This window comes from Equus asinus, chromosome 19 (genome assembly GCF_041296235.1).
Source record: "Equus asinus isolate D_3611 breed Donkey chromosome 19, EquAss-T2T_v2, whole genome shotgun sequence".
In the NCBI taxonomy this organism is placed as follows: Eukaryota; Metazoa; Chordata; class Mammalia; order Perissodactyla; family Equidae; genus Equus; species Equus asinus.
Window position 1 is genome coordinate 14,756,058 of NC_091808.1, and position 15,472 is coordinate 14,771,529.

General features: G+C 39.5%; 1 protein-coding gene across 18 annotated transcripts in view; it reads left to right on the forward strand.

Annotated features, from left to right (window-relative positions):
• The window catches only part of DOCK10 (dedicator of cytokinesis 10), a 263,089-nt gene that overhangs the window by 195,055 nt on the left and 52,562 nt on the right, over positions 1-15,472 (forward strand). For all 18 annotated transcript variants that reach the window (XM_044751296.2, XM_070489634.1, XM_070489638.1 and 15 more), the window contains exons 25-28: positions 1,599-1,668; positions 5,036-5,149; positions 8,539-8,610; positions 13,998-14,144. In XM_044751296.2, the coding sequence (XP_044607231.2) occupies positions 1,599-1,668; positions 5,036-5,149; positions 8,539-8,610; positions 13,998-14,144 (403 nt within the window). The remainder of the gene's footprint in view (positions 1-1,598; positions 1,669-5,035; positions 5,150-8,538; positions 8,611-13,997; positions 14,145-15,472) is intronic.

The following is a 15,472-nucleotide window of genomic DNA, read 5'->3' on the forward strand; positions in this document are numbered from 1 at the left end:
AATGTGAAGAGATCCCATGCTCCCTTTACCCAGTTCCCCCCAATGGCAACATCTTGCAAAACTATAGACAATATCACTACCAGGATATTGACATTGAAAGAATCAGGGTACAGAACATGTCCACCACCACAAGGATCCCTCTTGTTGCCCTTTTATTGCCACAACTACTTCCCTCTCATCCCCATGCCCTCCCTTTATCCCTAAAATTTTATTTTCCATATATCTGTCGAATCATACAGTATGAAAATATGTAACGTTTTGGGATTAGCTTTTTTCACTCAGCATAATTCTCTGGAGATTCATCCAGGTTGTTGCATCTATCAATGGTTCATTCTTTTTTATTTCTGAGTAGTATGCCATGCCACAGCATGTTTAACAATTCTCCTATCGAATGACATCTGGGTTGTTTCCAGATTTAATATCTATGAGATAAATGCCCAGTGCAATTGCTCGGTTATATGATAGATAGTTGCATGTGTAGTTTTTAAGAAAATACCAAATTGTTTTCCAGAGCGACTATACCATTTCACATTCCCACTAGATGTCTTTTTTAATATTCAATTTTTCTTTAACTGTTATCACTTTGTTTGTCTATATTACATTCTTTCAACAATCCTAATCTGTCTAGTGACTTTGGCAATCACCTTTCCTCTTTCTAAAGATAGTGCTTTGAATTAATTATTGAATGATATATTCCTGATATTCTTTTTTTTAGCTACTAGTTGCAGTACTCTGGAAAACCATTTCTCTTGACATTGAAATATTTCCAGTACCTTCCTAACTCACAGGCATATTATTAACCTCTTTCAGAATGAGAATGTTTAGCCTTGTTTTGAAAGTAGAGCCCTGAGGCTCTGAAAAATTAAAGTATTTCTAAGAGTTTCACAACCAGCCAGTTCTGGACCCAGATTAAAAGTCCCCAACTTTGCCTTCAACTGATGCTCTTTTCAGCATGAATATATGGGTCTGTGTTGACAAGCCTCCTAAATATTTCAGCTGATAGATCTGTTGAAATTCTGAGATATTCCTAAGCACTACAGCCATGAAGCAACTGGAATTGTTAATGTGAAAAATTCAACCCATCCCACCACCGCTATGAGAAACCCTATCCCAGCTAAGGGGAAAAAACACAAAAACCCTACATCTTCGCCTAATTACTTTTTCCAAAAGCATATATAGCGCCTCTAGGTTGGATGGGAAGCCCTTTTAAAATGGAATAGGATAAGTAATTACAGGTTAAGTTCTTAAGTTTTAATCAGGTACTAAAAATGATCACTTTTCCAAGAAGACAATGTCAGCAAACACGCAGATCGTAATAGCCCAGTCAACTCTGGCAAAAAATCTGCAATGTGATACTGCAGCCCTAAGACACTACTTATATCTTAGTGTTTAGAGATTTCAAGGTTGGAAATGGCTAACAGGTGATATAACTATCAAATACTCGGTACAGGGGAATAAGGGGGATGAGGGGGAGTCTGAAATTGATTCATTCATTCGCTAATGATTAAGTACCCAGTTTACCAAACACTCCAATGACAAACCAAGTGGTGTTTTCCTGCATTCTCCAGAAAGGCCACTGAACAGCTCTGTGTTTCTAGGGTTTTGACTGACATTGTAGCCAAGTGCCATGAAGAGCAGCTGGACCACTCCGTCCAGTCGTACATTAAGGTATGAAATCAGCACTTGAACATTGGTCATATCCCCTTGCACTGTGTGGCTTGTCTCATCTCCTGTCTGCAAGAAGTGGGAAGTTACTCCCTTTAGCGGGGTGGTGCCCACCCACAGCAATATTAAGCATTCCCCTTAGCTACTTAGAAATCTGTCTCTTTGCATTGATGGGCTAGATGTATTGCTTAAATGTTTAAATGTATAAATAACATGTACATGCGCAAATGAATATTATATGGGGAGAGAGAGCAAAGAAAGAGATAGAGGAGAAAACTTTAATGTAAAGTCAACGTTACAAATAAATGAAATTCCCGTGTAAATTTAAGGAAGATTTTTCCTCTTGGTTTGTTGAATGCTCTATGTTTCTTCTGTAATGTTTTCTTAGCTCTTTTTATTGTTTTCTCAGGCATTATTTCATTTTCCCAGTTACTGTATATTTGTACCTGCTTCTGGTATGTTAAGTCCTTTATCCTCTGGCATGAACCACTAGCCCATTCCATCAGTGTGCACTGCTTCCTCCAGCGTCCTTCGTCAGGTGTTCACTTGGACATGTCTATATTCTCATTTCCAGTTGGCCTGTGAATTAATGCCAGTGAACTTGGGATGATGTTTGCACATTATAGTTGCTGCCTAAATGTCGTCTTGAATGAAAAGAAGGAATGCATCCAGAGATAAATAAGAGTACCTTAGTAATACTTTATAATCCATGGAGGACCTAAATTTCTACTTTTTTCTATGCATAGATTAAATCTTTTTGAGGCATAGACTTTTCTCAATTAAAAGAATATAGTTAATTAGTATATATGGATAGACATATACTGATATATTTTAGATGGCTAGAAAGATAACTAGAGAAAAGTTTTGGGTCTTTTGTGCTAGAAACTTGTAAAAAAATTTTAAAAGCTCTTGTAAAAGGAAATAACTGGAAATTTCAATCTGGCATGAAGCCCTCTGAGATACCATCAGTGTGGAATTTTTTTCCTTACAGTTTTATATCTATATAAATGCTGAAATGTTAGTTGTCTTCCCAAATACCTAAGTATGAATGTATACCCTTCCTTAACATAGCCTGTATGCCAAAAATAGACTTCACAATAATGTCCCTGTGGTATAATTTACCCAATAAGATCTACATTTCAATTTCAGAAAGCCAGTTCCGCCTAGAAATACCTCTTTAGTTTGCTCTCTATTTAAGACAGAGTCATAGTGTACTCTTCCAGTGTATTGATGAATTTACATTCAACAGAAACATCTACAGAACTTTCACTCTCCCAACACTTACCTCCATTTTCCATTTCAATCTCCAAAGGGGCTGAGAAGAAAAACATTCCCCAATCCATATTACACAAAGGCATCTTCATTTCAACACAAGTACATTTACCTTGTTCCAATGGAATCATTGAAACTTTCTTCAAGAACCCACTGACGTTGTGACTATTTTTGTGACAGTCAAGGCTGGTTCCTTAAGAGAACCTTAAGTCAACTCTCAGATGCTACCTGTGATACTCAGAGAGGTATATTGAAAATGCATCCTAATATGGTCTTTCTTTTTAATCAGGATGTTTGAAATATCCTGAAGAGACCATTTGATTTTGTAATATCCGAAATTGTTTATTTAGTTTGCCTTGAAGTGATTCAAATCCAGAAATACACCTATGTGGAATTTCAAGTTGATAACAATTCCTAAAGATGTTTTATAACATATTTTCATGTATCTAAAATGAAGACAGCCTAGTGAATATAACCAACTGAGATTTTACTCCGGAAAGAGCACTAAACTAGCAAGTGAGAAACTAGGTGCTAGTCAAGTCTGAATAGTTAACTTGAGTAATCAACCTCTCTGAACCTCATTTTTCTCCTCTCTGAAGTGAGATGGGATGGAACAAATGAACATCTGACTCTGTGATTCTATGATTGGACTCGTTGCAGTACGTGGTTTATAGCCTGACCTTGACCAAGGAGTCTGATTTTTTTACCATAGGTAGAAAAAATTATTTTTTAACATATAGATAATTATTAAGGTCTGCACCTAGGAATATAATAAAAACTGATCGGCTGGTACCAACACGTGCTTCAATGTCTTTGAAAGATGTGCTATTCAGTGTAATTGATATTTATTCAGAAGCAAACTAAACACCATTTCAAGTTCAGTGGTGCTAAATGCTGCTAACTCACCCCATCTGCAATACCCAAAATGCGCACATACACCATGTCTCTTTCAAAGACGTATGTCTAAAGTCAGTCTAGTTAAATGCCATGGTTTACAGCAACTCTTGGCACTGACACGTTCTAGCCAAAATTTTAAAATAAGAGTATTTCGGAGCTAGTTGAAATGCCCCTGGGGCTAAATGGCAGTGCATGGGGTTAGGTAGTTGATGACTACCCTCATATGAGTTGTAATCCATGAGGGGAAAAGATTGTACTCCTCCTGATTTTAGTTAGTTTCACGCACCTCTTAGCTTTGTCTTTCTCCTCTGGAATGAGCTTGGAGAAGTCAGGCCCCATCAAGACAACTTAGCTGTCAATGAGCTACGAAGTTCAAAGAAATGATCATAGATTCAAATGTGAATGTGCTTCTGCTTTGAGTTTCTTCCCTGCCTTCACTCTTGCTTATAGTGAAGTGTGAATTGTGACTACTATGAAGAAATTACCTTCCTTGCGGCAAACCCAACTCATAAGTAAAATATCATAATTCAGTAATAAGCATTTTATATTTGAAATGTATGCACATTAGTTGAAACTGATATCCTTAAAATATATGAAGAAACACTGAAAACTAAAATCATTACATGCACTCAGTGGTGCATGCCAAAACCAACCTTTTGAGGAAAAAAAAGTGGGCAGCATTTGTGATCTTACTGACAGCGGATGTTCATGAACCCTTTGATAGCTGTGTCTAAGCATGAGGTGGTAGACCCTGGGCGTGTGGGGAGCTCACCTACTAGCCTCTGGAAGGCACCCGCTTCCCCACTTGGCTATTTGAGTGGGTGCTCTACCCTTTCAGGATGAAGAATTGCTACCAGGTCACCTGTTACCAGTGGAAGGAAGGAGAAGGGGAAATGTGTCCTAAGTAGGTGGGTCAAAGCCCCCCATGTTTCCCTGAACCCACTAAGTTGCTCTCTGACTCTTTCTTTTGATTTCTACCAAAAGAGTTTCAAGGAGAGCTTAGGTAAGCAAGGCCCTACCTGTGCAAAGCCCTAAATAGGAAGAGGTGTGTATTATACTTATCGTTGGGCCTTTGTTTATTTCATGACAAAATCTGGCATGAGCAGCTAATTTTGAAATATGAGTTACTCATGGAACATAATTATTGAAGCTTTGTTTTTTTAAAGTATTTAACTTTTTTCACTCTTTGGATTTTCTTCAGTTCGTTTTCAAGACGAGGGCGTGCAAGGAGAGAACTATACATGAGGAACTGGCTAAAAATGTGACTGGTCTTTTGAAATCAAATGACTCAACGACAGTAAAGCATGTCCTCAAGGTAAAGAATTTAAAGACAGTCCTTTAATTGTTAGTATGAGGGATGGCTTGCTCTCAACCCGGAAATAGATAGGATTCATTGATTTATATAGACCATTTCTCTTGTGGTTTCTAGCCTAAGCTTCATATTGAAACTGTAGCATATAAAAATATTAAGCAAAAAAGATCTATGTCAAGGGAACAGATCACCTTAAAAAGCAGAAAGAACCCTAGTTAAGTCCTTTGACCTAAAGGCAAAATGAATGACTATTAAGAATGACCTAAAACATTCAAAGATGCTAAGTGTACCAAAAATAAGGTTCATTGGGTTTTTAGGCTCAGTAAGAGGAAAAATACAAATAAGAGGATTAATGATGTATGAATCAATATGATAACAATGGAGAGGAAGCAGAGAAACAGCCACTTTTTGACCCCCAAAAGTTGAAACACATACATTTGTAGGAACATAAAGAAGAGAGAGTGAGAAGCTTATACAAAGATAACTCTAACTTATTCTAGAATAGCGAATTTAGTCCCCAACTAAATTAATTATCTGTCATGACTTCACAGATGGATGATTGATTCATAAGTAGCTAGAATGAGAGGGTGGAATCAATAAGCATCAACGTGAGTTCACTCAAATCAGATCATCCTAAGCCAAGAAATTTGTTTGTTTAAATTAGCCTTATGAGTATATTTATTCAGTTTATCCAACAAATATGTTCTGAGGGCCTCCCATGTGACAGGCACCATCCTAGGCACTTGGCATGTGTCAGAGAATAAAATAGAGATCTCTGCTCTTGGGGAGCTAACATTCTACCAGAGGATAAAAACAATAAACTACAGATATAAAAACAAAGAAATTAAATTGTGTGTTAGAAGATGAGAAGTAGTATGGGAAAAGAAAATGTCAGGCAACCAAGGGGAATTGGGGCCACTGAGGGTGTGGGGTGAGGTTTGCAGTTTTAAATAGAATGGTCAGGATAGAGCTCATGAAGAAGGTAATACTTGTGCCAAAAATGTGAAGGAGGAGAGAGAGCTGGCCATGTGGATGTTGAGAGTAGGACATTAAAAATAGAGGGGAAGACCCCTACCATAGATACAGCATGCCCGATGTACCTGAAGGACAGCAGGGAGGCCAATGTGGGTGAAGCCAAGTAAGCAAAGAAGAGAGGAGGCAAGATGAAGTCAGAGAAGCAACGGGAGTTTTGGCAGGTAGCATGAGGTCTTGTGGGCCCTTGCCAGGTCTTTGATTTCCTCTCAGAGGGAAATTGGGGGCCATTACAGGATTTTGAGCAGAGGAGTGACGTGAGCTGACCTTGGTTTAAAAGCATCCTTCTGATGGCTATGCAGAGAATAGACTGTAGTAGGGTGAGGATGGAAACAGGGATCGCTGGGGACAGCTGCATGCTGGAGGAGCAGGGTCCTCTGGGGACAGTCAACGTTCAGTTAAAAGACAAGGTGAAGGGACTGTCTGGAGGAGAAATTGTGTCTTCAGGAGATTTTGCTGATCATGGCCCATGAATTCTAGTGGGTGGGTTTCAGGAGATGGAAGCAGTGGGTGTATGGAAACAAAAGGGATTGTGGGTGCCTACCAAGATTAGAGGGCAGGAGAGGAGTGGGGCCTTCTGTTATCAGACAAGAACAGGGACAAAAGACTCAATTTGATTCGTTTCGGCAGACTCAAGGTAAACAGCAAAAACAGGCTGGAGTGCTGAGGGAGGAAGAGTGGCAGGTGTCCGTTGAATTAAGAGACAAATGTTGGAACATTTGGCATGATAGTTAAAAATATCATTTTGGACAAGATGGGGAAAAGGAGATTTTAACAGGGTGCCTTGTGTTAATTAAATATTTCCAACAACATGAATTTCATTTCCAGTATCTACATTTCCAAGTAGCCATTTACGTTTTTTTTTACTAAAAAGTGACCCCTTCATTAAGTTAGAGCTGCCTCTTTAAAACTTAAACCTCCTCCCCTCCTCATCTTAATCAGTCCTCTAGAGTTAGGACTCAGAAGTGTTTAGCAGCATGCTTTGTGTCAGCCTAAAATTGGATATAATTCAAATGCCCATCGACAGTAGAGCAGATGAGTAAATTGTGATTACATATGTGATGCAGTGACAATACAGGACCTCCAGGTACATGACTCAACATGAATGAACCTCAAAACAGAATTTGTTGAATGAAAAAGGCAATCACAGGAGAACACATACAGGATGATTCCACTTATACGAAGTTCAGCGGCAAACAAAACTAAATATTGCTTCAATGTATAATAGTGGTGGCAAAATTAAGAAGCAGAGCAAGGGGATGATTAGCACAGAGTTCACCACTGTTGTCTGTGGGGGAGGGGATGGAAGGGGAGAGGACCGGGGAGGTGCATTCTTTAAACTGTACATATGCGATATACACTTTTTGTGTCTGGGGTAAGCATCACCCTTAAAGCCAAGAAAGAGGTGCCTTCATCCTGGGATGCGCTTTGGTCTCCTCCAACTGTGCCCATCCCCCTAGGAAAAGGAATGAGAGTAGCCAAGAGAGATGCCCACTGGGAGTCCCTAGCTCCCCTTCTGAACCTGTAAGGATACCTGGGAGCCCCTGCCTCAAGGACCTATAAGCTTATTCCTGGATCTGCTTAGACCTCCTGCCCAGATCCATCCTCCAGAAAGCTAATCTTGATGCCTGGGTGCAACTTTAGACCGAAGCGGGGAGCAGTTTGCAGTGAGAGGGAGGGACTGGTTTGTGGACAGCAAGTGGATGTGCCAGCTGGACAGTCACACGTGTGCAGTGGGCCCCTCAAGGTGTAGGACAGAACCTGGGATGGGAAGAGCAGGTAGGCCAGGCACCTGCTCTCCCCATGCCCCCACATTCTGGTCCAGCATTCCAAGTTATCCTGAAGTTATGCTTGTCAAGGTGGGAGGATCAAACATACTTTCTTTAGCACTTTGTCAGCTTGACTTCCAAGTTTTAGATACTCAGACATGTGGCCTTTCATTTTTACTCTGGCTTCTCGCCCTGGAAATGTCAGGGATGGGCCTGCTAATGATATATTTTCACATAAAAAGTTTTGTTTAATTTTGTTTAAGTGAAACAAATAGAATCAATATTTCCTAAGATTACTGTCTAATCAACTACACTGGGTAAACTGGTATCTTGTTTTAGTTTAAATATTCTTTGAGATGACTGAGGAACTGAGATGTCTCACACTTATGTCTGACGCTCGTTTCTACCATTAGAACTTTGATAAAGATCATCATAACATAATGGAGAATATATTGTTGCTCTGATGCATTTAATTTCAAAGAATACCTTTTAATAAAAAGATTTTATAATATTACGAGTTGTAAAGAACAGAATTATCATTATTTTACCATAGGATAATAAATTTCTTAATGTCTTTTCTTTTCATAACAGCATTCCTGGTTCTTCTTTGCAATTATCCTAAAATCAATGGCACAGCACTTGGTTGACACAAATAAAATTCAGGTAAGATCATAGGTAATATAATGTTATCCAACAATTATGCTGAGTATACTCTCATCAGTTGCATTTGTATTTGCTTTGTAAACTTTAGCAATTTATGTTAATTGCCTTTTAAATGGGAGAAATGATTGTGTATGTCAGTACAAGTCCTCAGAAGCAGACACCAGGGCAAAACAGGAAGGGCAAAATGGCTAGGAAGGATAAGGAGGGACAAGCAAAAGGACTAAGAAAGTTCCGACACTTGTGAAAGAAGATGGGGAAGGAAGGAGGATTGGCCAGAAAGAGCCTTGCAGTGAGAAAGTTCTAGCTAGGCCAATGGGCAGTCTGAGAGCAAAGAAGGTTCATTAGAAGATTCCTGCATTGGGCAGATGGTCTGGTTCTGGTACCTCTACAAGCTCAGTTATTGACTTGGAGCATCCCGGGGAGAGTGTGGCCTCGGCATGGATGCTTAAGTGGTTCCTATTTACATTCCTCTCAGTATATTTTGTCTTGAAGGATCATCTGAGCTGTGCACATCATGGTTGCCACAGTCCACAGTTTGCACCACTTATTGCACGTGTTCGTGAATCTGTCCTCCACAGTTCCCGTGAGCCTCTCTTCCTGAAAAGAAACTTATAAGAGGGAGGCTAGTGGGAATGACTATAGACCCTGTTACTACTGTTGGCCTCGGGGCCCCAGATGGTACTCATCATCTCCCTCCTCTACTATCCATTCTAGATTTTTCTCACCCTCAGCCAATACCTCTGAAGGTCTTAGTGACTTACCTTTGGGTGACCCAAACTCTCATTCTGGAGTGATCCATAGTGGTCTCAGCTGCTGGTAATCATACTCTACTCAGACCATTCATAGTTACAATTGGGTAAGGAGGACCAAGAAGCACCCAAGTGGATCACCTAAATTCCACACGTATTTCTCTCTTTTCCCACGTGGATAAGACCAAGAGGAACACTCTGACACGTCCCTCCCCCACCAAGAGAATCAATCAGAACAATATTACATGGGGTGGGGATGGTGGTGCTTACTAATATTGTCTTCATTTACACTCTTGGTGGAGGAGGGGCCATGTCAGAGGCTTCCACTTGGCCTTCCCCACTAGGACAGGTCCTAGCATGGGGCTACACCAAATGCTGATTATGTCAATAAAAATTATACATTTGGACAGGTAAATGACTATTGGGTGGGTCTGTGGACCCACTGTTAACAGAACTTTAGTCAAGACTCCTTTTTTAATTACTGTAAGTTCCCACTCTAACAGGGTGGACATGGTGATGCTTTTGGTCTCCAGATATCAATATCAACTCTGATCTTGCACCCAATAGTGCTTGAAATATATGAGCATTCCCCTCTCCCTTGTGTACAGTCACCTGTGTAAAGTATTGCAGGGAGCTTTCTTTAGGGACCCTGCCTCCTCTTCAGTCAATGGGTACCAGATCTGAAAATTGACTCAGGTCCAGGAACAGAGAAAGGAATCATGACTGTTTATTGGAGTGAACATCCCCATCTTCTAATTGCCCATTCTTGCCTTCTTGGTGGATGTTAAGCATTGCCATTGTTGAGGATGTCTATCTTGTCTGTTGGGATTCCACGTATCATCGATTCCACAACTTTCTGAGAGTCAAGCCCCCTTGGCTTCCCTCCAGGCTTGACATTTGTTATGATAATTGCAGCCCCCTGGCTCCTAGAGATTAAGTACAATCACATGGCCTCTGTTATTTTGGTGACCAACATCCCCATAGCTGGTAGTGAGCCAACACTGCAACTACCTCTCCCCGCTGCAGAGAGGGGACACCACTGAACGTCTTGGGATGTGGGTCGCTGTACCTTCTTGATGGCCTTGGTGGATGGTGTGTCTCCCAGGTCTTCCTGTGGAACATGATCCTCTGGTGGGTGTTCCGCTCCCCATATATCCATTCCTACGTGTCCACTTCCCTCTGCGTCTTTATTCCTCCTCTATCATCTATCAGGGCAACTCAGGCATCTCCACTCTGCTTACAATGAGCCATCTCCAAGATTCTAAGAGCCACCCTAACAGTGAGTGATCCATTCCCTGAAGTCTTGTTTAAGACCGTGTTCTTATAAGCACCCCCATGTCAAGGAATTTTAATTTATCCACTCTTAGATTCTGGCCACCTTGATCAAACACTCAATGTCCAGTCTCAGTGGTACTTCCACCGTGGCTCCTGCTGGTACATGCCAGCTAATTCTTACAGCTCCTTAGGCTATACTCTCTTTGTTACTTTATTAGAGCCAGCAAGGTCACAGCTAGATTAAGCTGGGCTTTACCCCAGTTAATGGCCTGAGCTCCAGAAGAGGAGGAAAGACAGCTCCTGGAGGCTTTGCCTATTGCCTTGCAGGGAGAGGATGGGACACTTTTACTACACTGAGGGTTCAGTGTGCAGAGCCACCATCCTCAGGTCATCCATCCACATGTCCCCATCCATGCTTCCAGACCCAAGGTCTTTCCTACCATGGCCTTGACATAAGAATAGCAGACCTGCCTTGGCTGGACATTTGATTATCTCTGGAATTCCAAAACTCTTAATTTTAAAATTCTATGTTTACTTTTCAGCTGTGTCTGCTCTTCTACTTCCAGAGATAAGAGCCTCCTGTCTAGGAGGAAGAGAAAATCTAACATGAAGATAGGGATGACTCCTATCTCTCTGTTGTTAAGCTGTGTTGGAGTCAGGAAACCTCACCACTATAATTCTTGCTCTGCCACTAACATGTTAGATGATAAAAAAGACACTTAACAGCTCAGAGCCTGTTTTCCTATCTGAAAAAAAGAATGGGTTAGACCTAAATCCTTTAGTTCTCATCAGTATGGATTTGCTCAAATACCTAGCTCCCACCCCAATGAACACCCCAATGAACAGCCTAAGAATCAAGGAACTCATCATGGACAACATCTTTGTGTCTCATGGTTTATCTTCACTGATTCAAGTTCCATTTTTATTACCCTCTTCAGGGGCAACCCCCACACTCCAGTTTTCTTCCAGGGGCCCATGACCTTCCAATTTTCTAAACCATCTCTATTTATCACAGTAGGAAAAGACCTGATAGCGTCATTTGACTCAAAAGCATTCACAATAAATGTGAATTTATTTGCATTTTCTTTTTAATTGCAAAGTGAATGGTTTTCTCCACCTTTAAAGAAATTTCCCTTATGAGGAGCAAGTGTGGGAGATTCGAGGATGTCAGGAAAGATAGCTGGTTTAGCCCTCTGAGACGCAGCACCTCCATATGACCCCTGCTCTCTTAATCAAGGTGAGTTCCTATTTACCAGGAACTGCTGGATGTCTTCTCAACACTGATCTCTAGTAGCAAAAGGTTCATTGACCTGGCTACACTTTTTGTTTCCCAGCAACCCCGTATTCCTAACAAAACTCCCAAATGCCTGAAATTCAGCCCATGCATTCTAGGCCTGTTCCTTGTGACCTTTGCCACACCAAAGCTCAAGTTACCCAGCACGTTCCAGCTCTGCAGCTTGAGATCAGATCCTGCTGTCATGTCACTCCCCTTCCTCCCCTTTCCTGAGACAGAAAATCCACAATCCCCAGTGCAAGAATTTTCCCACCTCGAGACTTTGGGATGTACTTCCGGAGAACGATTAAAAACATTACTCATGTACTTACCATTCCTCACTTAAGAGTGGGAGTTAAGAGTGGGAGTAGGCCACAGGGTGAGTCTAAGAGGAAGGCAAAATGAAGAAAGAACAGAGGGAATATCAAAGCCCAAGAGATGAATGCATGTCCATGTGAAGAAAATGTTGATGTTGATCTGAGAGGACTAACAAAATGAAAAGAGGAAAACTATAAATGTGCTTTGATTACTAAAAAAGTGATTGTTGCTTTCATGTGGGCAAATTGTTTACTTTTATTGCCCAAGGTAGATGGAGCAGAATAACAAAAGATGTGTGTGATTAAATTGGTTGAGTTTATTTGTTGTTAATTTAATTTGATTTCAACAAGAAGCTTTAACAATATACGGAGGGTAAGCATGAGATCCTCAGAATGCCTATACAGTGGTGTCCTGGTCAATTGGCTTAAAGAAAAGCCAGACCAACCCAGCTCCAGCATCCCACAGTTAAGTCACTGTTGGTTCTATGCAATTTCTGTAACTTCATCCTCCATGGTTTTAATTCTTGCAGCATTGGAAGTATGGGTGCCCAGAATTTTAGAAATACATGATTCAGTCTAACTCTAAATTTTGTGTTTCTATCTGTAGTGAAAATGTGAGTCTAGTTTTGTAAAGCTTGTAAAGATGAATGAATCTTATCTATCTCATGCAAGGGACTGTAAATTCACAAACCAGAGACTGAGATGGGAAAGCTCAGCTGCCTGAAACGTTCCCCCTGTGTGCTGGAGTTCAGGCAGGAGGAGTGAATTCCTGGCCCTAAGGGTTGGTCTTTAGGAACCTGTGGAGTTTTATTGCGTGTATGTTGTGTAATCTCATAGCCAAGCCATTTTGCATTTTGTAGAAAAAGTATCTTGACTGTGAGCTCCCACTGGCCGTGTCGTGTGCTGTGACCGTGGAGTTAAGACTAGCTGGGACTAACTTGCAGCTCTAAGATGAATAAGGTCTCAGGAGCTAATATTATACGTGGTGATTACAGTTGATAACACTGTATTTTATAATTGAAGTTTACTAAGAGAGGAAAACTTAAACGTTGTCACCAAAAAAAAAAAAAAGATAAATATGTGAGGTGAAGGATGTGGTAATTAACTAGATGGGTGGATCCTTTCACAATGTATATGTGTATCAAAACACCATGAGGTTCACTTTAAATATCTTACAATTTTATGTCAATTATACTTCAATAAGACTGAAAGAAATTTTCAAAAGAAGACTAGCTGGAACTCACTAATTATTAGAGGACGTTTCAAACCACTATCTTTACTCATTCAATTATTCATTCATTGATTGCTTATAGTTGTTTATTAGGGAATTCCTAGTTTAAAAACTCAAAATAATTGACTTTTAAATTAAATAGAGAACTATGTGTCAAAGAAAATCTAGAATAATATTCATTAAACCATTAATAGCAGTTATTGCCTGAGAGGGAATAGAGAAGAATTAAGATGTGAGAGGTCATAGAAAATGTTACATTTGTAAATTGTTCAAATAGTTTGCAATTACTATATGTTATCATCTACTTTTTAATGAAAAAGTGAAAAGTTTATTGGCCAAAATAGAAGGAAATATTAAATGAAAATGATGGAAATCATGACCTTGAAATTAAAAGGGCTTCTATTTTGTTAATTGCTTTCAAGTTTTCAAAAGGATTCTTTTCATTTGATGATATACAAAATGAAGTAAGTCTTTCTGTTTATTTATTCCAGGCTTAATGTTTCATATGCCACATTATAAAAAATGACCCATTCTTTCCTTAGCTCTCTCGGGCTCAAAGATTTCCTGAATCTTACCAAAATGAGTTGGACAATCTTGTAATGGTCCTTTGCGACCACATGATTTGGAAATACAAAGATGCACCTGAAGAAACAAGAAGGGCAAACCACAGCGTTGCCAGATTTCTCAAGGTACAGTTATACAAGATCACCATTTTATTCAAGCCCGCATGAGAGTGGATGCGAGATACCCTCCTCGTTAATCAATTCCATCTCCATTTATGATGAAGAGTCAAAACTAGCACAATTAGATGAATGCTTTCTTCTATACATCTTTCCTGCCTGAAATACTTTTAGTATTTTTCCCAAAGACTCATATAGAACAAAAACCAAGGTAAGATAAGTATCCATTTGAGTGCTGTCAATTCATCGTACCTCTAAATATTTTTTAAGAGAAGAGTGAGATTTTTTAAAGGAGAAGCCACCCTGTGGCAATATTATTCTCTCGGGTATTTCTGCCCTTGAAGTGATGTTCTGGATGGTCTATAGCTCCAACAAGGATGCCAAATAACTACTTTGGGAAAACTTTTGGGAATTTAGCATTTTTTTTTTTAAATTACCTTCAGGTTCTTTTTTACATGATGAAGACATTATGCACTGATCACATAAAAGGAATATTATCAAAGTGTTGAGCAACCAATTACTAAACTTACTAAACTAAACTATATATAAAATTAGTTATATTTCTTTGCATTACAGGCATTCATATTGAATGGAGAAGAAAAAAGGCTTAGTCAAAAAAGCTAACATAGAATGATGGTCTATCATTTAACAGATGATACATTCAACTAGAAAGATGTTTTTCTTTCTTCTTTTGCCCAACTCTTGACTATTGTAACCTTGATGAAGCCACTTTTCTTGTTTCTTTATGGTAGACACCAGAACATCCTGGATAGGAATGAGAATTTATAAATAAATACTGATATAGAAAGTTAGGAGGCTGTGGAGTTGGATGTAAAATTAGGCCAAGTTGTCTATGGTGAGTTTTAATCCAATCTAATTTCTTTTTTAATGTGTTAAACACTATTTCAAATTATGCACTGCATTTGTTTTCATCTTGAATTTATTTTTTTTCTTCAGACACTTCACCTCTTAATTTTGCTTTTTCCTTGCTTTCAGAAAGAGAAAGGGATGGTCAGGATTAAGGAGGAAGAGAGTAAAGGAGAAAAAAATCACTTTAGTTTTCAACCACGTTTTAGACCCGTGGGAATTAAGTCTATTACTATGCTAGTAGTTTATCTGAAGTGATTGAGAGAAGAGGGAATTCGGAAAAAATGATGCAAGCAAATTGTGTTTAAGAAACATCTGCGATATTTCTCCCTAAACTGCAAAATAATGGAAAAGACCCATTATCTACCCTTCTTGGCTTAAATGCTCTGTACTTGTAATAAATGTATGCTTTGCATGGAGCTCATTAATGTTAAAGTTGCTTCTGGTGGCACATAAACTAATGTCTAACA